General features: G+C 37.2%; 1 protein-coding gene across 5 annotated transcripts in view; it reads left to right on the forward strand.

Annotated features, from left to right (window-relative positions):
- Positions 1 to 23,029, forward strand: part of ICE1 (interactor of little elongation complex ELL subunit 1) — a 40,955-nt gene that overhangs the window by 15,355 nt on the left and 2,571 nt on the right. For 4 of the 5 annotated variants that reach the window (XM_027675928.1, XM_027675931.1, XM_027675932.1 and 1 more), the window contains 11 exons: positions 123 to 205; positions 473 to 512; positions 601 to 657; positions 2,292 to 2,381; positions 2,465 to 2,518; positions 7,329 to 7,681; positions 8,858 to 13,315; positions 15,154 to 15,322; positions 18,421 to 18,581; positions 21,155 to 21,345; positions 22,729 to 22,835. In XM_027675928.1, the coding sequence (XP_027531729.1) occupies positions 123 to 205; positions 473 to 512; positions 601 to 657; positions 2,292 to 2,381; positions 2,465 to 2,518; positions 7,329 to 7,681; positions 8,858 to 13,315; positions 15,154 to 15,322; positions 18,421 to 18,581; positions 21,155 to 21,345; positions 22,729 to 22,835 (5,763 nt within the window). Of the gene's footprint in view, positions 1 to 122; positions 206 to 472; positions 513 to 600; positions 658 to 2,291; positions 2,382 to 2,464; positions 2,519 to 6,138; positions 7,243 to 7,328; positions 7,682 to 8,857; positions 13,316 to 15,153; positions 15,323 to 18,420; positions 18,582 to 21,154; positions 21,346 to 22,728; positions 22,836 to 23,029 lie in introns of those variants that run through there. The other variant, XM_027675933.1, reaches the window with a different exon arrangement.

A 23,029-nucleotide genomic window follows, 5' to 3' on the forward strand; every position in this document is an offset into this window, starting at 1 on the left:
TTCACACTATGTATTTATTTTTTTCTGGTAATTTGATTTGCAATCTAGTGACGGGCACTACTTAAATTAGTGGTCATCATAGTGTAGTTTCTAACTTGAATTTTGGTTCATTTTTCTTGAAGAGGCTGCAACAAAGCATACACAGGAGTTCAGACAACTGAAAACTGAAAAGAAAAGGCTTGAAAAGGAGCTTAAGAAGGCACAAGTAAGGCTTTCCTTGTCTTTAGGTGAAGCTTTTTTAAGTATTTCTAGGGGAAAGAAAGGAAGCTACTGGTAGTAGAGATACTGAAACAGTAAAATTACATTAATTGGCAGTATTGAGTAACTAAACATAGCAATTCACCTTAAGAGATATAAATTTTCCAACTGAAGAATGACCTTTGAAATATTGTTTAGATTTCATGCTCATTAAGAGTAGATGCTCTACGAACTATGTATGGCATAAAAAATTAATACCTTTTCATTTTAACAGGGAAAACTTGATGGTGTATTTAAAGAGAAGTGCAGAAAAGGTAGGTGTTTACCTTTGATTGCCTTCAGATTTATATGTGGTATTGTTCCATTTGAACATTTCTCTTCCACCTCTCCTCTTTTTAATAGTTAAGCATGCAGAGACCCAGAGTTCAAGTGAAGATCTTAAAACAGATATAGACAAAGGTAAGACTTTTTGCAAGACTGTTCTCTGTGTGGAACCAATCATTATGAATGTATTGCAACTCTTCTGGAGTTGCATTTTTGGAAACAGAGGATAGTGACGGAAATGCTGTAAGGGCAGATGTGGTTGATATGAGTGTGTTACACTTATGAAGGACTAACATAATAGGTGACTATTTTTCAGTTTTGCAGTAAGGAAAATACTGGATTCATAAAAAGGACTAGTCTGCCATGAGCATATGTGAAGTCAGTTAATGTGCAACTATAAAACAGAATGCAAACACTGAGAAAAATACAAATGATCCCTTTGTCTTTGATGCTCATTGCAATCATAAAGGACAAAATAGGAGTATAATCTGCTACAATTTCTGTATGAGGATCAAGTGGAAATCCAGGAGTTATAGCTGTATCTTGTCCTACTGACTTTTTTTCCCCCTAATGATCTAAAATACATGCTACAAATAATCTGAATGTAACTGTAATGGAGCAAATTCCTTTTAAGCTTCCTCTAAAGTACTGAAGCCAAACGTGAAGCAAATTTATTTTTTGTATTTTTTCAGTCTTTTAAAATGTTGGTATTGCCTTTGAATTGTTTTGATATTCTGAAGGTGATTTTGAGGCAAAAGAACCTCCCTGTTCTGTTTCTTGCTTTGCAATAAGTTTGTTACAGAAATTAAATTTTCTGAAAAAGGTAGACCTTGTCAGTTCCTGTGTGCCTTGGCATATTTTTTTACTTCCTTTTGAATTGTACTGAATTAGTACTCAACTTGGTCTTTTCATTTTTAATTCATGGCAAAACAGGAAAATTAATACCTGAGCACTAATTGAACCTTCAAATAGCAGATGAGTTTATTAGTAATGAGAAAATGTTAGTGTTGTTAATAGCTGCTAAGCAAAATTTTGCAGCTTTTCCTCTTACATGCTGAGGTTTTTTTAACATGCCTCTTCATAAAACAATTACAGTTTGGTGTGGCCTTTGACTTAACAGAATTGGCACAAAAACAATAGTCCCTGATCCTGGTTGTTGAATCTGATTATAGTTTTGGCATAAGTAGATGAGGTGCTTGTGTATTTTACTGAGGTTTTGGGTTATTTTTCCTCCTTCCTCTGCCCAAACTAGGTTGTTTGACATCACCTAGCAATGGTGCTGTTAGGACTCTAAACAGGGTCTTCTAATGTTGGAGTCTGATAATTGATTCAGATACATGGTGCTATTACTCCACGATAAGACTAAGAGTGAGCATAAATGTGACATAAATCTGCCTAGAAGTTTTCCTCCCCCATCTATGTTCATGTCAGTTGAGTTGTTTTAGAAAGCTATTTAATTTCACTAGTGCTACATTCAAATCTACTTTTACATTTTACTCCGGGGGCTGCTACAGATTTTTGCAGTGCTTGCTATAAAAAGGAAAAGCTAGAGCATTCTGCTCCTGTTCCTTTAGACTTCTCTGTGGATATGGCCAGTATGGGATCTAGCATTTCTCTTTCTCTGAACTCGTACCTTATCCTAATTGTTGTTGTGGATATGTTGTATTTTGTTGTAGGTATGTCTGTTCTGAGTAAAAATAAAGAAACATAAATTCTTAGTTCAATTTTCTCAATTTATTTTAAATAAAGATTTTTATTTTTTTTTACAGTAAAAGTGAAGCTCTTGTTAGAAGAACTCTGGATGTGCATTGACAGTGCAACAGGAAAAAGAGAGAATGAGGAAAATCATCCTGTCTTGGGTAAGATGGCATGCAAAGTCTTGAAATTGTCTTGAAGCTCTCTCTTTTTCTGACCAAAAATAAATATTGGTACTTTTTTTCAGCTTCTGTTCAGGATAAGACATGGTCTGAAAAAAGAAGACTGACTGTCACAGAAGGTGGGTTCAAGTTGAGTACTGTTTGCATAACACTTTTTTTGAAAGACTTAAATACTTTCCTTGGTGACTACCTGGTCAAGTACACATGTGATTAGCATATTTGAAAATAATTCAAATATTAATTTAAACAGCCAAATAAACTTAAATGCTCTTTTAATCAAAAGCTATTGTAAAGCTATTGCAATTGTTGCAATTGAAAAATCAAATTCTTTTAGTATCAGCTGTTTTGACTCTTTTTAAGCAGTCCAAACTCACCGCATGTTTAAACTGTAATTATTATATCATTATAAACTCTGTAATATATAATGTGAATTATGGGATGCAGATGCTCTTTTTAGTTTGAAACAAACACATGGTAACATAATTAGGTCTAAAATTTACAAAGCCGTTACCTCCATTTTCTTCATTGTAATGTTTTATTCAGTGTAATAATAAACTAATCTGAATAGTTATCCATATGCAGTCACTGTGATGAGGTTTTGCTGTAAATCAGATGAGATTCTATGGCTAGGTTAGTTATTTTTATAAAATATCCAACATCTTAATCTGGTCCTTCTTGAGAGGAAAAAACCACAAGACTTGTTTCAGAAAGTTGCTTTGTTGTTGAAGTGAGTAGAGGACAACTTGCAACAGTGAATTGCCCTACAAGGGGGACAATCAGGAGTGAAGTTTTGTGTTGTGAAATTTAGTTTGTCTAGTACCAAGGCAATCAATGTTAGCATTGGATTGCATATTTCATCTCTGCTCTTTTTTTCTCCATTTGACATCAAGGAGGTATTTCACAGTGATATGTGATAGATTTTGTTGGAGTTTTCAGATCAGAGTAATCTTAATCTTCTCTCAGAAGTGGGAAGAGGCAGCAATGTAAGGGTTTGAAGCTATATGAACTAGATTCCAGGTTGTAGATTTTAGGAGAGAACTTAATAATTTCAGTAAGTGACATAATAAAAAATTCCCTGGATAAAGTAAAATTTGTCTGTGAAATATGATTTTTAAGGGGATTCTTTCAATGAGATGAAGTTAATATCAGTAGGGCTTTTCTGGACCTGAAGTTCTGGCCAAGGTGCCAAAGAGTTGACATTTGCAATAGAGAAACTTGCCGTATCCTGAGCCTTTAAAAATTGCTTTGACAACTCTTCCTACAGTTAAAGGGGAAACTGTGAGAAAAGCATCTCATTCCTAAAGAAATTCACTGTTATCAGGGACTGGGTTGGAAAGGGATGGGTAGAGAAGGATGGAGAATCTCTTAGTTATTCAGAAATCTTTGATCCATTTCTTGGAGGAAACTTTTCAATGGATGGTGTGTTCTTGGGCCTGATGTAGGCGTATAACTGATCTTGAGAGTATAGATAGGACGTAAAGTTTCTGATAAAGTACTGTTGTGTAGTTCACCGTGAAAAGTAAACTTCCTAATTATCTAAGTTCTTCTAGGGGCCAAATATGTACCTGTGTTGCTGCCCACTTCAGTGTGGGAAAAGTTCTGAGCTTTGAACTGATTGGCACAAAGCAGCATGAAAGAAGTCTAAGAGGGAACCACCTGAATTTTCCTTCTTTGTTTCTGCTTGTGTAGGATCTCCTTTTCTCTTGGATCATCTAATGGCACTCATTTTGTAAGAGAAATCTAGGTTTTCCACGAGAAAATTTAGAACATCCTGGAAGCTCTATGTGACTGTAGCTTATAAATAGTTTTATAAAACAATATATGATCTTAAAACTTGTAAGATGCAAAAGAGATAGCAGAGTTTACTTGTCTTTGGGGAATATGAAGTGATAAGGCCGTCTAGGCTGAGCAGTTTCTCCCTCCTCCTCCTCCTCATGTCCATTGCAGCAATTGAGATTTTGATATGGAGTTGCTGCATGAAGTGACTGAGATGGATCTTTGAAATAGGGTTATTGTTCAGTTTTTCTAATTTACTCCTTCAGTGGTACCGACATATCAGAATGTGCTTAGATGTTTTTGATTGCTGGGGAGGTTATTTTGACCTATTAAATTAATAGTTTTGAATATGATACTAACATTGATGTTGCTTCAGAAGTATCTCTGCACGTTCTAGTAGTGGATTAACACAGAGCAATAATGAAGCACATAATTCTTTTTTTATTTTTCCAACAGAATGCAAGTTTTGCCAATTAAATCAATACATCCTCTGCTCAAAACCACTCTGTGCATGTGCTGTTCTTTCTATTGTGGGATGGTGCCATGACTCGCCTGTGAGGCAAGGCAACCAGGTTCATTGTTAAAGGATCCCTTGGGGTGGATTAAAGCAAAATGATGCTAAATAACCAGTATAACAATGAATTTTATTAGAACAACTGCTTTGAAACCATAACTGGGAAAAAAACGTAATGGATTGGAACATGGATTGGAAAGTGTATAACACTTCTGAAGTGCATGATCATCCTAAGAGAGAAAAATTGAAAAGAGAAAAATAGAGAGAGATTAGAGGCAGAAAGATATTATTACCCATAGCTCCAGTGACGCATGGGTGATTGTGGTCTGTGGTTGTGATACGCAGTCCTGGTCCATCGGACGAGAGGACCCACATAGTCATCAAAAATTGGGGTTTTTATAACCGTGATTCTTCCAGTAAGTGCCCCAGTAACTCCTCCAGGAGGGGTTCTGGGCATGCACAGTCTTCTTTCCGGAAGTCTGGAAGTCTGGCGGCGTCGAGCAAGGGGTTGAGTGTGTGTGTGTCTGCATGTGCCTGGCAAAGGTTCTGAGTAAACTTTTCAGAGTTTTGCAGGTGGGCAGTGCAGGAGAGAAACTGGCATAAAAAAAAACAAAACACTACCCTGCCTCTGCAGTATCCATTGCTTAACAGCTGTTTCCCCTTTTGTTACGACCCACCCCAGAGAAGGGGAGGGGGGGTAACCCAGCTTTTTATCAATAATTCCCTTGGGGTGGATTAGAGTGAAACGACACTGAATAATCGGTGTCTGAAAACATATATTGGTAAGGTTTATTTCAACAATTTTGTATCAACAGGCATGCTAGCATTTTGGCTGTTGTCATCTGTATCATTTATAGCAATATGGCATAGGGATAACTTCGAGGTGGGGAAATGTATAAGGGAGAGAAAGGAAAGACAGGATAAGGGTAAGGGAGAGTAAGGGAAAGAAAATATGATAGTGGAAAGATGCATATAGTCACCGCCCACGGGGTCCAGCGATGACACTTGGTAGTTGCCGCTTCCACGTCTGTCAGTTGAAGTGGTGGCCTTGATCTGCTGGGGGTGAAGGAGGGAAGCCCCCACACTCCAAGAAGTTATAAGTTATTATATCCATGGTTAGTGTCACGGGCCATGTCTCGAGCCTCTAACCTCTCCCTGGTGCTGTGCAGAGCTTTTGAGTCTGGCCTGGTTCCCACCTTTCAAGATTGGCAGAGGGGAGGATGGGCCCAATTGCCCATCAGAAATGTAAGGCAAAAGTCAAAAGCCTGCAAGCTCGGCTCTTCACTGGAGGGAGGGGCAGGCCCAACTGTCCATCCGAGGTATAATGCAAAAGTCAAAAGCCTGCAAACTCCTGAAATGCATAAATCATTAACCATTTCAGTCTCTGACACCTTTACTTCTAAAACAGCTTGTTTAAGGCAAAATTTAGCCACAAGGTCCAAGTGGTTCACTACAGATAGTACTCGAGTGTACACAGAATAGGCTTGATCTTTTGCTTGAATACTGCTAATTCGGTGTCCAGTAGTGTTTGTGAGCACTACAAACAAGATCACACATAAAATGTCATACAAGAATTGCAAATACTACAGAGTAGATCCTAGTTCCATGTGACACACTGGGTTTTGGGATTGTTGATTTCTACTGTGTTATTGGAGGTAATATTTTAATTTTATAAAATCATAGAGTTTAAATTTCCAAAAACTGGGCCATGTTTTCCTTTTTGAAAGTATTTAGCACAAATATAATCAATGATTTGTCTGTAATGCTTAGACTTTTCTGGGGCAGTGTGTTTTGTCTGCATACATAAGAAATCAGTTCCTGTATAATAGTAAAAACTGTGATTTGAAAAGTAGCAAGAAAAATGTACAATGTAAAGAATCACACATGAATTTGGACATGCTTTCTTGCTGTTAGAATAACTGTGTAAAACCGGTATAGTTGACTCTATCTTGGAAGGGTTGTCAGCTGCTCTTTGTCTTAGTGGTTCAAACTCCTTTGTGCATAGGTATGTTGTGGGGCTTTTCTTTTGAGGATACGGTTTTGACTAAGCTATATCATTGAAGACAAAATCTTGTATGATTAGACTCAATATTGAAATTCAAAGAAGAAACAATTCAAAAGCACATGCATATTAAATCATAAACTAGGAATATAGCTAAGAACTCCCTTACTGTGTTTATGGCAGGGTATAATTGTAACTGGCCTGCAAGTACAGGTGCAGGTTGCTCTAAGCTGAGAATTACAGCCTGAATGGGGAATGTCACTGCATGCTTGTCCTGCTTTCCATGACCATGACTTACTGGGAAAGACTGAAATAAACCATTGAGCTGTATGGACCTTCAGTCCTACCAAGAATGGCCCTTCCTGATAAGAAAAATTAGGAGGAATAGTCTTAATGACAAGTCAGAAGGTGTTTGAGAAGAAGCTCTTTGCACACACATATGCCTTTTTCATGAAGAAAATAATTGTGAATAATAGCATCTCATCTCTGTAAGGAAAGTATTTCTGAAAGTGACATTAAGATCTTCTGTGGAACCATCACTTTAAAATATGGTAGTGCATTTTTATTACTATTATATATTATCTCTATAAAGAGAAACCGGAGGGGAAATATTCTTAACAATATTTTTCTGTCTTAGACACTTTACAAATCCACCAAAGGATCAGGAAGTGTGATGGCAAAACACTACCTTGGTATTCTTCAATGGAAAGTGCTGTAAAGCAAAATTCTGTAACCGCCATGCAACTTCAAGCGAGTACTGAACCTTTTGGAGATGATTGTGTTGAGAACAGAACTACTGAAGAATGTCTGCACAGCAGTGAGGATAAAAATGTTGATGTGATAATACAGACAGGCGAGGAGCACAGCGCTTCAGGCTTCTCTGGTCAGGAGCAAAAGGGCTCAGGTGGAAATGTGATGGAAATATTGAATTGGGCCAGGCCTCTCCCTGCTTTACTTTCTCCAGTACAGCTTTCACCACTGACTACACAGGTGAGTTTCAGGATGCATCAGACTTGGCACTGACTTGGTCTTAAAATTACTGCAGAACTAATGATTTTATATTCCTGGGCTTTTTTTTTTTTCCCCTCAGTGTTAGTTACTCATGCACTGAAAGGGTCTCTGTGTGTTTAGATCCATATGGATACTTTTTTTTACCTTGTAGCATACTGCCAGTGGAAGGGAGCAAAAGATAATTTTCGGAAGTGTATGTGTCATGATTTAACCCCAGCCAACAACTAAGTACCACACAGCTGCTTGCTCACTTCCCCACCAGCCGGAACGCTAGGGAGAATTGGAAGAGTAGAAGTGAGAAAATATGTGGGTTGAGATAAAGACAGTTTAATAGGTAAAGGAAAAGCCATGCACACAAGCAAAGCAATGCAAGAAATTCATTCATCATTTCCCATGGGCAGGCAGGTCTTCAGCCACCCCCTGGACAACATGACTTCATTATGCATAAGAGTGACTTGAGAAGACAAACGTCATGACTCCAAACATTCCACCCTTCTTTCTTCCTCTCTCTGTATATACTCAGCATGATGCCATAGCAGTATGGGATATCCCTTCAGTCATTTGGGGTCAGCTGTCCCAACCGTGTCTCTTCGCAACTTCACATACACACCCAGCACCCTCACCAGTGTGGCAGTATGAGAAGCAGAAAAGGCCTTGATGCTGTGCAAGCACTGCTCAGCAGTAACAGAAACATGTATATATTATCAACGCTGTTTTCAGCACAAATCCCAAACATAGTCCCATAGTAGCTAGTGTGAAGAAAATTAACTACCTCAGCCAAAACGAGCACAGTCACCTGTGTCTCAGCTTGCTGTCATAATTTCTTTTCCCAATGCTGCAGACATAGTCCCAACTCCTGTTCAAACATAAGCATGGCTTTCATAGCAAAATTCCAGAGCTTGAAAGTCAAATGCTACTCAAATGCAGTTTTCCAGTAATCTTAGAATGCAAGTAAATAGGTAAAGAATTCTTTTACTTTTAACAGAGGTACTTTCCATTTGCTGTGAAAAACAATGAATTTATTTGTAATTTATGTTATTGGCTTTAATCTCTCAAAACCACTGCATCAGGGCCACCAGTGCACTTGTTTACAGAAGGAGATCTTAAAACTGATACCAGGGTTTAGATTATTAACTTTGGTTTTTTTCATTGAAGGATATGTTGTTTGGAAAAGTCACTTGTTCCAGTGATGAAGAAGGTGATTGCAGTGCTTCTGCAGCAGAAGATATTTTACAAGAAGACCAAGTTCAGCCTCTGAGTTGTAATGTAGTCAGCCTCAATGAGGAGTGCAACAGGCAGAGTAAATCATGTGAGCATGGTCGTGATGCAGAAATCTCACTTAATCTGAGTTGGAATAAAAAGAACATTCATATCAGTCCAAAGATGTCAAGCAAAGAGGAGAGAGAGGCTGAGATAAAGCAAGCTGAAGCTGCTACTTTAATTACAAACATGGAAACTAACAAAGATTGTTTGGAGGAGAATTCTGAGAATATGGAAGCTGAGAACAGAGAACTAACTGAAGCAACAGCACACAAACTGGAAGACATTAAAGAACAGAAAGGAGATAGTGAGAACACATACAGTGAAGAGGGAGGTTCTTTAGCTAATTTTATGTTACAAAGTTTCAAGCCTCAGAATCAGATGGAAAAAAGTACTGAGCAAACAAAAGAGAATGTAACCTTAATCAGAGCTGTTGATAATGAGGGTAAACATGAAAAGCATGGTGAATTAATGAAAGCAGAAAGAGATGGATTATTAGAAGAGCGAGGAACTCCCAGGAAAGTATCTATTCTGCAAAGTGTTACTCATTTGCCATCTGAGCAATGCATTGTGCTTCAAAATGAAGATTCTGAGGAGAAATCTGGTATGTTGATGCAGAATGAAGTTGTTGAAAATGAATCAAAAAATGTAATCAAAGTAACTAATACGGCTGGAGCTATTGAGATCTCTGCACACTCTCAGTGCTCTGAAATAAAACATGACAGTGAAGAGATACTGGAGAAACGACATGTGCAAACAATAAAAGATGAAGTGGGCAGAGAATGTGAACCAGAGACTGTTAAAGTCTCTAAGCATTACTTACCTGTATCTGCTATTGAAGGAATCAGAAATTTATTGTCAGCCTTTCCAAAAGATGAACAGCTCAAAAGTGAAGACATGAATGTAACCAGAGCTCCAACTATTGAACTATCCGTGAAATTTAACAGAGGAAGTGTTCGAGAAATAGCTGAATCATCAGAGTTACTGCATAGTACAGAAAATGGAAAGTTAGTAGGCATAAAGAAGGGGGGATATGTGAAAAGCAAACCACATCAGGAAGAAAATTGTAGTAATTTATGTCAAGGGAAGTCAGACTTGGAAAGTATACTTGCACTACCAAAGAGAGCATGCATTATTGATGCAGGAAGCAGTGTAGCTAAGTGTGAATCCTCTGTGTTAGATTTTACAGAAGTGAAAGGTGAAATAAAACACTCTGAAAACTTGTATAGTACATTAGAATGTGAGCAGTCCAAAACTCAAAACTTCAGGGAGTTTGAGTCTCAAGAGACTCAATTCAAAGTTAATCCAGAAGATTTTGGAGAGGAAAGCAATGAGCTGTTAGCAAGAGGGGATTCTATTGAATCTATGTTAGTAGAAAGTAATCTTACTTCTCAGGCACAGTTTGCAAAACCTCTCAATCAGTTCTTGATAACTGAAAATATTAAATGTGATGAAATAAAAGGGGAATTAAATATGGTGACTGAGACTTGCTCCAGTTCATTTAACTGTGAAAAGAATGCTGTGAAGCAAAATAATTTTTCAGGGATCATCTGCCAGCGTGCTTCGGAAATGGATTATAAAAGTGGCTTGGCTTTTTCTATTCAAGAGGACTTGAAGAATCACTGTATAAGTAATGAAGAAACAGATTCTCCTGTGCAAGTGGGAATTGGCTTGGAATCCACAAGGCCTCCTGATCTAAATTTCAGTCTTCTGAAAGTTGTTGGTTTTGTTGAAACTAATGTCACAGGAAAGGCTGCTTTTTCCTGTACATGGGAAAACAAGAGAGATACAAATTGTGTTATGGGTAGTACATTTAACTGTTCTTCCGAAAGCTTGGAAGAGAGTGCTGAGATCCTGTCTGCTGAAAAAGGCAACACGTGCAAAGAACTGCGCTGCCCTGAGAGGGGATATGTACACAAAAATGAAGTGAAAATTCCAGATAAGGAGCAAACATTAGATAAAGAACCTCAGGCATCCGTTAAATCACAGATCTTGGATGCAAACTCTTATAAGAAGAATGCTTTTCTTCTCCAAAAGTTTGATTGTCAAGAATCAGGATGCAGGAGTTCTACATGGGAGGTTAGAACAGATCCTTCTAGAACTGGTTCACTATTAGCTGGGGGAAAAAGCAAAGAACTGAATAGTTCTGAGGGGTCTGGGGAAAATGCCCTTAAAAGGTGTAAAAATGATTTTGATATGTCAGAGCAGAGCAATGACTCTGAAGAGAAAGACTGTTCTATACAAAAAGTTAGATATGTGAAATGTTCTGAATGTGGTCCCGTGTTCAGAAAGGAACTGAGAGCTTCCAAGAGAATTGCAGTGGGTGCTCTGGAAACTGGTGCAATTGTTGATGCTGATTACCAACTGTGTGAACTTCATTCAATGAGGCACCCAGGAAATACTTTTACAGTTAGTCATCTAAAAGCAGGCACTATGGTGGATATGGATACATGCTGCGAACCAAACAGCTCTGGAGATACTGCAAATGAGTGGTCAAGTGTGGCTGGGGAGGGTTATCCTAAAGACTCAGCCTCTTGGAAAAGGGAGTTTATATTAGTAACCTCTGAAAATACTGAGGGTGATAATGAACTCATAGATTCTAACATTGCTGGATGCATCAATGACAGTGAGGAAAGTCTGTTAAAAGCTGGGACATCAAAAGAAAGCCCTGTGATACCAAGTGCTTCAAAAAATAGGTTACCACTATGCAAGATGTTAACTAGATTCTCAGAAAATTGCAGGCTGACTGTAAAAACCAGTAAATTAAATACAAGGGTGTTAGCACTTCGCAATTTCTTAGAAGGAAATGATTCTGCAAAACTGCAGTCAAATGTGGAACAAGATCTACTACGCAGTGTTGATATGGGGGTCTCAGTGTTTGAAGAATATAATAATAATCACGCCTCTTGCAACATAAGAGAAAACAACACTGATGTTATCATAGATAGTAGTAGTAGAAAAAAAATTTTCCTCAAGTATCTTCCAAATCCAGCCCTATCTGATGTTAGGTGCAGTTGTCAGAAGGTTAGGCAGCCCTCTGAGCCACAAAAGACAGTATTTGAGAAGTTATGCATGTTGGAGTCAGATTCTTGTGCTCTCAAAAAGAGCAATAAATTTAAGTGCCAAGAGCAAGAACCATCTGAAATCTCTACTGTTTGTACCAAGACAGCTGCCCAAGTAATGCATACCAAGCTATCAAAGAGACTGTTTCAAAGTAAAAGAAAAGCAAAGACTCTCGAAGTTACTCAGCCAGTTCTTGCAAATGCTGATACTTCTATGCCAACAAAATGCTCATCTGAGATGATAAATAAAATTAGGCAAGAGATAGGTCCTCCTCTGCCCCCCTTGCTACTGCCTTTGATTGCCAGTCCTCCTAAAACTGCTGGTACCATGTCCCCAGTAATATCTTCTACAGGTCAATCCTCTTTGCTCTCCCCTCTTGATGACTTGATATCCCCACTACATGAAACTCCTGTTCTTCCTCTCATTTCTCCATTAACAGATACTCCAACAGTAAAATCTGCTCTTTTATTTTCTCCTCCCTCACCCTCAGAAGTGGCAGTAGGTAGAAGGATTTGCTCCTCACCTTTGAAATTTTGTACTTCCATTCCAAAGCACGCGCTTCCTGTTCCAGGAAGATTTCCTCTGTTTGCAGCTGATAGTGCTAGTCCAGGTGCTCCTCAAGAGAACTCTGTGAAAATATTGGACACTATGTATCCAGAGCTGTCTGCAAGGGCAAGGACACTAAACATTCTGAAAGGCAATATTCAACTTAACCGATGTGCTTTTTCAGACAGCCAAAGTTTGCCAGGACCTGTGTCTCAAGTAGGCGGATTCAAAGCAATTGCATCTACATCAACTGCTTTTGTTAAAACTGGGAGCAATTTGAAATCCGATAGTAGCAAAGATGAAGACAAAGATATGCGAAATCAGCAATTGTTTTCAAGTTCATCAAATCATCTTGAAAAAAGGACACTATTGCAGGTATCTATGCCAAGAAGTGCCAAGAGACTGAGGTTGGACAGTGAGCCACCAAAGCTGGAGCCCAATGATACTGCTGCTATCAGAAATACGAAAAACACAATCTCTGAAATGCAGAAGGCTTTCCATGGTAAAAGCAGTGAAATCGGCGATTCATCACACAGTTCAAGTTTAGAAGTATCACTACTAGTAAAGAAGGTTATTGATCCTGACTGCCAGAAAGTTTCTTTGGCATTAGAGAAAGTTGCTGAATCCTGTTTTGACTTGTTACCAGTTATTAAAGGTCACGTGTATGTTGGCAATATCTCAAAGATTCCGATAATGAGAAATGAAGAGAAAGAAGTTGTCTATGAATTTGGTATAAAAAACAAGGTAAGTAGCATAATTTTAAATTTTATGGTTTAATAATAACTTCTGTGCAGATGAAGAGTGTAAGTATGTAGTATTTGAATTCTCAATTATTCTGGCAACCTGTAGTGCCAGAGTATAGTCTTGAAAGGTTATTAGACATCTCAATTTGTATAACATAAGAAAATATAGAACTGCACAAGAAATTATTGTTCAGTGGTGTCCAAGATGCAAAAGTGCATTTATAAGTACAGAATCACATAATGTTCTGAGATGGAAGGGACCCACAAGGATCATAGAGGCCAACTCTTAAGTGTACAGGGATCGAACCCATAACCATGGCATTATTAGCACCATAATCTAACCAACTGACATAATCTCAGGGTGTAGTACATATGCTTTTCTAATGTATGCATAATCCACTTTATTTTTGCAGCATTTTTTGTAGTGGATGGTATTAACAATTGTGGAAGGATTTGCTCCAAAATGATTTTTTTTTTAATTCAATAAGATAAAATTCATTGAATAATAATAAATAATAAATAAAATACCTTTATTATTCTACATGAGGTTATTCAAATGAATTTTATTGGAAAAATCTTCCCATAGTTTGTTTCCCAGAACTTGCTTAGCATCAGTGCTGAGAAATTTCAGTTACCATTTTTCTCATAGATAATTTCTAGCCTACAGCAGAGCAATTCACCAACTGATACATGGCAGCATTTTGTCCTGTTACATTTTTTGTACATAATTAAGTTCTCCTTAGAAGTTGCTACCAAGATCTCAGGTCATCTTTGTTAGGAGTTGCCAAATCTGTAACTTCTTAGAAGCAAGGCTGTGGCAGCTTTATGTTTCCAGGTCCAGGTCCAGCTAATAGAAGGGCCAAATATGTACTCCAAATAGACACACATGCACATAACATGCAGCTAATCTTATTCCCTTCTCTGACTAATTGGAGTGAAAGCCTGTTAGTGAACAATACATACATATATATACAGGCAGTCTGGATTCCTCCAGTAGCTAACAGTAGGCACTCAGTATATCCAATAGGTGGCTTCTGTTCTTTGCACTTGTCTTGTGCTCTGGCAAACTTACAGACACAGAAGCACGTATGTATTCCTCCAGTAGCTGGTCCAGATGTGTCTGACTCTTAGACTCCTGGTCATTCAAGTGGCTGGCTTGGACCTCCTGGTTCCTCACAACTACCTGGTGTCTGCAGGTACCCAGTCTGAACAGTGTATTCTCCAGCACCTGGCTCCTAAGCATCTCATTGTACTCCCCACTTTTAGCTCTCCCTCTAAACATCCTGTAGTAAGGTGTGCGCAATCCCAATATTCTCTTTCCTTGCATTTCATATTGAGTCCCATGTTACTGTAGGCAGGAATATCTCGTGGTCTGGGGAGAGACTGCTGTTAACTAATCTAGTAAGCGTGACACCTGGACAGTGAGCTGTTTGTCCTCCTGTGGCATCTGGAGTACCTAAGTCAGGATGCTGCATTTGCTTTGATTAGGTTATTATCCTCTACCTGTCATTATTCCTCTCCTCATTCCCTCTACCTATTATTATTCCTCTCCTTGTTCTTTGTTTGAGAAAGATTGTTTTAAATCACATAACTAAACAATTTATATTTAAAGAATGGCAGCCCTATTGTGCATCTGTTTAAGGCATGTTTATTCTGGGAAGTTGCTCCTCACTCCTTTTTCTTTCACTTGTTGCCTCTGATTTAGTTTTCTGCATTTTCATATGTATGCAAATAATATTTTTGCAAATAAGATAGTAGTCCTTTTTATTTGTTATACTATTACAATATTGTCAATATTCTTAAGTATACAATAGTCTAACAATATTTTTTGTCTTATAGCATTTAGCAGAGTCCTTGCTGCATGTTATTCTCAATAAACTCAAGGGTCAGAAGAATGCCACAAATTACAACTTCAGTCAGGCTCTGTGTCGAGTCTATGCAGGAATTTGTCAACAGTTGGGAGATTTGGAAAGAGCTCGCCTTTTCTGCTATAGCCTACTTAAAGAAGGTATAGTGTGGCTTAGTGGTCTTATACCTTAAATATGCTGTATGTCTTTGCCATAGTGTTCCAGCATTATTATGTTTGTAAAAACAAGCAAAAATTCTGTGAGAGAGTTGTTTTCCTTAGAACTTCTTTCTATAATGCAGAAGTATAGGCTGTTCTAGAAGAAATTTCTGTTCTCACAGTTCCTTCACATCTGTGTCATAGTTTGGTGGTGACCTGGGCTTTTGGTAGTCTACTTATTTTTCCAGAGAAATATTTTACTTAGGATCCTCTTTGCTTTCATTTTTACCCCACCATCTCCAAAATGATAATGTGATTCTAAGGACTTTTGTCCTTTTTGCCTGTTAGTATTTTCTTATTTTAATTAAGTACTGATTCATAAAGTAAGTGTGATTTAAAAACATATATTGGCTTAAAATAGTGTCTGGAGCTGGACAATACCTTGATCAAAACTCGTGTATTTTTACGACATGTCCTCTTTAAAGTTTTTTTGCTTCCCATTATTCAAAGTCTCGCTTGGTTGAGAGGGTTTTTTCCATTTTGGTTCCCTTCCTCTCCCCTGCTTCCTTTTGTTCCCAGTAACAAAGGTAATACATACATACTATCACTGTATTACTATCATGAATATGCCTGTTATGCCATTCCTTTCAGGAAAGTGGATTTTCTTATTGATCTAGCTTGTTAAAAGCACCACTTAAAGGACAAGAAGTATTACCTACAAAGAGTGTTGAATCACTGATGAAGATACTGGGTCCAAAGGGTCAAAGAGGCCTTTCTCAAGACTAATGTTTTTCACTAGTCATCAGAAAGTCATCTCTTTCTGTGAAAAAAAAACCTAAAATTTTGAATATGCCTGTCTTAGTTTTGAAAGAAGTCTGAAAGTACCATTAACATGCAGGGCTCAATAGTATACTGGTACCCATGTTTCAAGTTAAAATAAAATTTGAGAGCACTGAGGAGCAGAATGCTAACACTTGTGATTGTTTCAATTAGTGATTATCTTTCATATAACATTCTTGTCTTTTTTCTGTTTTTTATCTTCAAAAGGTTTGTGATTTCATTCTGTCCTTATTACCTTTTTTTTTCTGGGGTGTCATATTGTTATTTGTTTGGGTTTTTTCTTGGGTTCTTTCTTGGATTCCTGGGTTTGTATCTGTTTTTCTATCCTTCATGCAGTCCATTATAATTCTCCTTTTACTTTTTCATGTTAATAGTTTTAATACTGCACCATGTTAGAAACTCATCAGATATCTTTTCTTAGTCTAAAATAACAGTTAACTCTTTTGTTTTGCAGTATCTTGTTACTTTTTCTTTTTGTGTGTTCTTGCAAATATTACACATTCCCCTTTTTTTCCTTTCTTTTTCTGGGTAAGATTGAAACTTCAGTAGCTAAATGCAGATTTTTTTGAATGATTTTCTGTTCTATACCTTGAATTGCATAAATTCCTATTGTCATTGTTCTGTGGTTTTATACTTATGAGTGTGAACAGCTGTAAGCACATCTTAAAGGTCATTTAGTTTTTTAAAAATTCGTTTGTTTTTATTTCATTACAATGTACTTGTTTTAGGGCTTTCTCTTTCATGTAGTTTCACATATTCCCATGAGAATTATAGCAACACAAGCTAGACAATTAACAAATTGACTATAAACAGTCAGAACTACCTCATTAGACTTGCATCATCTGTTGTCTTGACAACTTGTCCATCCTTTATGTTCTGTTATTCTTTCAGGTATTCTGCCTTAAATGACAATAAATAAAATATTACAGTTTTTTGGTTATTTTGTCTTTTACCCCTCCTCTGTTACCTTAGTCTTTTCTTTTTTTTTTAAACTTTTCTTCTTTTGATGCCACTTTAAGTCTTAAGTCTTTTACTCTTATATCACTGAGTGAATTTTATAAGTGTTTCAAATTCCTGGGCAGGCAATTCAAGTTGAAGCATGTAGATAATGCTAGTTCACCTACAGTCCGTGTTCTGATAGAAAAAAGGTAATTCTTATGTTATGAGCAGCTTCAGAGTAGAAGGTTCATCCAAGACACTAAATTCTTTATGCTCATTAAAGCTTCGTGATTTGATGTATTTTGATATGCTCTCTAGTTCTTGAAAAAAGTTCTTCCAAAAAATGTAGAAGTTATACTGAAGTGAAGAGGGGAGACACATTTAGCTTTTCACATTTCGTTGTTTTTTCCAGGCATATGTATTCCAGTACTGCATTCCATACATGAAAGTAATATCTACTTTTTTACTTATTCCAATATATTTGTTATTGCTTACAGTCTACACATTCATGTTTCATCTTCATATTCTGTTTTGAAGCTTTCTGCTTTGGTGTTCAGAAGCATCTGTTGGCTTCCTCTTGATGGCCTGGAACTCTGTTCTCTCTTATTGATATATGTCAGATATTTGCACTGAATTACTTTAATGGATGAGTATTCTTGAATTATATGGGAGTAGTGCAAATTTTTATGTCCATGGAAGTACAGATATTAATATGCATCATTCATATATGCTCACTTACAACATGCATAATGTATAATTTCCCTGACAAAGTCTGGGAAAATTGCTAAGGAATATCATATGTGAATTGTATGAAAGTTCTTTGCAGGCTTTTTCTTTTTTTAATGTGGATTTCACAGGTGTATGAGTGCAAGGTATTAGCAAGGATTATTTTTTTCTTTGGACTAGTTCTAGTTTGATCCACTGATCAGAGTGCTCACTTGTGTCTGGGGTATATATAGGTAGGCTTTTGGAGTGCATCTTACAGTTTAATCTTAAAAGAATCCAGTTTCAATGCTCCAAGACCATTCTCCTTAGTGAATTAAAGTGAAGTAAGAAAGATAAAAGGAGACAGAATGAAATTACAATGGGGCAGGTGGCTTAAGGTTTGGGTTGGTTTTTTTTGCCTTGGGTCTTATTTTCCTATTTAGTCTCAGGACTGAGATGTGCTAGTATAACTCCCCTTCCTTGGGCTGCTGTTGTGACTTCTATGCCTTCTTTCCTAGTTATATTGCTGAAGACTGTACTGGCTTTTAATGACTGAATATATATTTTTTGTTGTTTTTAAAAATCAAAATAATATATGTTATTTCTTTTTTTCTTAGACTTTCCAGACTCAGAAAAAATGATTTTATTTATCACAAATGTATGGCCTGACATCCTTGTCTTCCAAGGTGCAGTTAACAAAGCTATGCAATTAGTTGTCAGGCAGAGTGCAAGCAATGAGATGCTGGCCTGTTTGAGTGCTTACCTCAACTGGGAACAGGTAATGTCTGCTTTCATTGTGAGTGTCAGGTTTTGTCTGCATTGGTCACTTTGCTGTCTGAATCAAAAAAAGCAGCTTACTTCTAATGAAGGGTGTGAAGATCCCATGGAGTCTGTACAATTGCACAACTAATGCTGCGTCAGGCCTTTTTCCTCTAGTTGTCTAGACCCTACTAGAAAACAATACTTGTCTTGTTTTCCCCGTTAAATATTAATCTCTCTACTAAACATTAAAAGTAAAGATTGTTTTTAAACTTTAACTAGCATGATCTTGGACTAGGGAATTCCCTCCATCTATGGAACTGTGACCTTGATGTTCTTTGTGATGTTTTTTTTGTTTTGTTTTTCGTTGTTGGGTCTTTTTAATACATATTGGTTTTGTCTGTCTTTCATAGTTCCCTGTGTAATAGGTAATAATGTCTCACAATTAATTTCAAGATGAGCCTGTCTCTTTTTACTCATGATCCTTTTGCAAAGTAGACTATAAATACCCATTTATCACCAAAAAAAGTCAGCCAGTTAGTTTCATAAGCAGTTGGCATGATCAGTACAAAACAAGTGATGGCAGAAGAAGGGTGACCAATGTTAAGGACTTTTGAGATTTGATTTCTAGTTTTTGAGCCCTTGGGCAAATAATTTCTATCAGTTTTCAGCAGGCACATATTACCATCCTGAAAGGGATGCTGCAAAGAGGAAAAATTGGACACACTTGAAATCATTAGGAACAAATTTATATCATAGAGATGGAGAGCCAGAGGTGCTTTGCTTCTGGAGAAGGAGTTTGTGTAACAGGCTTGTGTGTTTGTTTGAAAGCTAGGGCCCTGTATTTTTGAAAACCCCATATTAATGCTTGATTGAAGTGCTGTAGTTTTGTAAATATCAAGTGAACAAAATCATTGATTCATAGCTATCCTGGTTCCGGCCACGACAGGGTTGATTTTTCAGTAGCCAGAAGGGGGCATGGCTAGGACCCATAGGTTGGTTATTCTATATATTCTGTACCACCTCATGTCATTGCCCAGGTGTGGGGAAGGGCTTCTCTTCCAGGGAGAAGAGCTCCCTTCTGCTTTGGCATAGCATGGTGGGGGGAGCAGTCAGTTATTGTTGTTTCTGTGTGAATCATTAGCCTCTTTCTTCTACCCTCTGTCACTGGTATTACTGCTGTTACTGTTTGATTTCTTACCTCACTGACTCATGGTTTCACTGAGAGCACTAAACTGGAGAATACCATTCCTAAACCATGACAATAGCTCACCTGTTCCCTGTCTTAACATGCTGTTCCACAACTGCCTTGAGGACTGCAGCTAGTCTTACTGCTGTCATCATAGCCTTTATTTTTGTTTGTTTGTTTGTTTGTTTTTTAAATCTGAAATGAGCCCTGAATCTAATATGGTATCACTGGAATTACAGCCCCCACAAACCTCCTGCTTTAGTGCAGGTTTATAGTAGAGTGAGTTAAGAGGGCGTGGATTTGTATCTGCTTTTTTTTATTATTAAATCACAGTTGTGATGTAGCATTAAGCTCTGGTATTCACTTATGCTGTACTGCCGTCCCTGTTTAGCAAAGAATTTGCTTTCTCCATGCTATTAGTTTACAGTTTTAAATTTCATGCCAATAGAGGTGCACAGAAGTATGTCTTAGTAAATGTTCTTGGAAATACTAATTCTCTGCACTCACACTGCCTACTTTATTTATGGATCTCTGAAATATGAGAGCTGCTGCAGCTGGGGAGAAGGACCTCAGAAATTTCTGTATTGATGATAGGAGATGACATCATCCTATCTGTAAGCTCTTTTTTACTTAGGTGGAAATACAGGGAAAAATTTTAAGTAGATTGTGATCAACAGTCTGTTATGAGAAAATTATTCTACTTATGAAAGTAAAACTCGGGTAGAATGGGTATTTATTTCTTGGTCAAAGTGTACCATTTTAGTGACTTATACCATGGCAGAACTTGCCTACTATATGAGCTTTGGTACTGAGAAAATCTGCCATGCAGCCTCTCTGTTTATGTGATAAGCCTAGGGGTTTTTTCTTGATACTTCAGACATTCAGAGAATGTTTGTTTTTAAATTTCCTTCTTCCCCTAGCTATTTAATTATCAGAATTGTTTCACATGGCATGTTTTTAGTTATTACTACCTCAGCTATTGAAAGTACTTGCTTGGAAATTAGCCCCTGATGAAGAATAAACAGCAAATTTTAAAATTATTTAGAAAGTGAGAAGTATTAGTCTTATCTTCTTGCATTGGAAAAATACTCTTCTGACCTTAAAGCTGCATTGAGAGAAACAAAAATCCCCAACTTGTAGGAGATAAGAGAGTGGGTGTGAAGTCTGTGGTTTTTGCTGTTTGAGGGGGTTTTTTCCCAACTCCTCTTTTAGTAGAAGCGTCAGGAAAAATACCAAATACTTGAAGGTTTTGTACTCTATTTGTTTGTGTTAATTCAACCCAAAAGTTGGATTTATGGTGTAAGATGTTTTGTACAGTCACTTTCAAATATATGTAAAACATGAGTTTGGTTCTGGGCTGGTAACTTTTTATGCACTAAGGTGATTACCTTCTAAAATTCCAGAGTTCCTCTTCAGATGCTGGTATTATGGTCTCAAACCTGCTTTTAGAAATGCAGTCATGTACAAAAGTAGAATTTCAATTAAGTGAGCACTATGGAGAAGATCTGAGTGAAGATGCTTGGCAGTACATATTTGCTGTTGATCTACTCTGCTCTCACCTGAAGTGGGATTGGACACATGACAATGTTATAAGGTATTGTGGCAAGCAGTCTTTCAAGTGTTTTCCTGTATGTGGTTTTTCTGTGGTTTGGTTTTGGTGGTGATTTTTTTTCCCCCCAAATTCACTATGACTTAGCTTTTAACATAATAAAATATTGGATACATATTTAGAAATGAGGGTGTTTTAACCTGATGAGACCTAGACTCTTGTGTTTGTGTGCCTTATTTTAAGATAGAATGAATGATCAATGAGGAAAGGTAGGATTTTATGGTACTGTTCCAAGAAATGAACCCTGTTTGAACCATTCCAGTAAAGAATTGCTTTCAAAATAGCTCTATGTGGATGATTGCGAAAGATTTTGAGATGAATTTTCTGTCAGTGAGGCAAAATGATTGTCTTCCTCCAAACTTACTTGTTGAATTCCTCTCCCCCCATCAGAAAAAAATGAGGGTGGAACTTCTGATATGTAAATAGCACTCCTTCAGTGCTGAAAGTGAAATGTACCCATATGCGTTAGTGTACTATCCTGATTTCAGTTTGATTTTAATTCTAAAATCATTATAATAGCTAGATTCAATGTCTTGAATTTTCTTTGAACCTATAATCCAGTACCTGGACTGCTACCATACTTAACCTGCTTTGAAATATTTCATTTTGACACCTACACTGATCTGACAGCCCTGATTTTCTAGAGGTTTCATAACATAGTGGACATTTCTTTATCTGACATAACATAATAATTGATTATAAATAAATGCAAATAACTTACAATCATCGTCATCTTTTATACAAGTTCCATTACTTTCAAATAGTAAAGAAGTTATTTTTGGTGAAATACTTTTAAATTAGTACAAATTAGCTTCAGTATGTCAGTTTAATTAAAGCCATACAGAGTTGATTGTGTGGAGTTGTGCTGTTAATAGGTAACTGGGTCTATTGGCATCATTTTAAAGATTAAAAAAGTCTTGGGTACTTTTATGTTTAAAAACAAGCATCAGATCCTACTTGTAACATACAAACTGACTTTTTAGTCATATAAGAAACTTACAGAACATTTCAGCATGACATTTGGAAGTAACACAATTTCATATATATCTATGAAGTCAGTCTACCTACAGTCAGTAAAGATGCAGAATGTTGCAGGGAAATGAATAGAAGATGAACATGAATCCTATCCTGAACAGGAACGATACCATCCGAAAGTTAGCTTTGATTGTTTGGGTTTAAAACCTTTACATTACTCAGATTTGTGGATGCTTGGAGTGTTATGAGTTTCCCTAGAAGGTGAAGTAAAGATCCAAGTGGAGCTATGGAAATATGTGGTAAACAAAAGAACCATTTGCCTTCATTATTGTATGAATACTGTACCATCCCTTCATGCACTATCAGATTTTCAAAATCATTTGTCTTTGACAGCAAAGTGCTTTGGCCCTCTATGGATAATTGGGTAAAGAAGAGAAAGGGGCAGGAAACTGCTCAGTCCATTCGTGATAGTGTTATAGCACTGACACTCAGGCTAATTGGTAAGTAATCCAAATTCTTAGTTGAACTTCTGCTTTGTATAACTGTCCTTTGAAAGTGTCAGACTGCCTGGAAAGGGAGTTGATGTATTTTTGCATTTTACTGCATCTTTATGCAGATATTTTCTGTTTATCAGCCTGTGGAAATCAGGTACTTAAGTCTTGAGAGATGTTATTACTCTGATTCATGATAACAA

This window comes from Neopelma chrysocephalum, unplaced genomic scaffold (genome assembly GCF_003984885.1).
Source record: "Neopelma chrysocephalum unplaced genomic scaffold, ASM398488v2 Primary Assembly neopelma1_26, whole genome shotgun sequence".
NCBI lineage: Eukaryota > Metazoa > Chordata > Aves > Passeriformes > Pipridae > Neopelma > Neopelma chrysocephalum.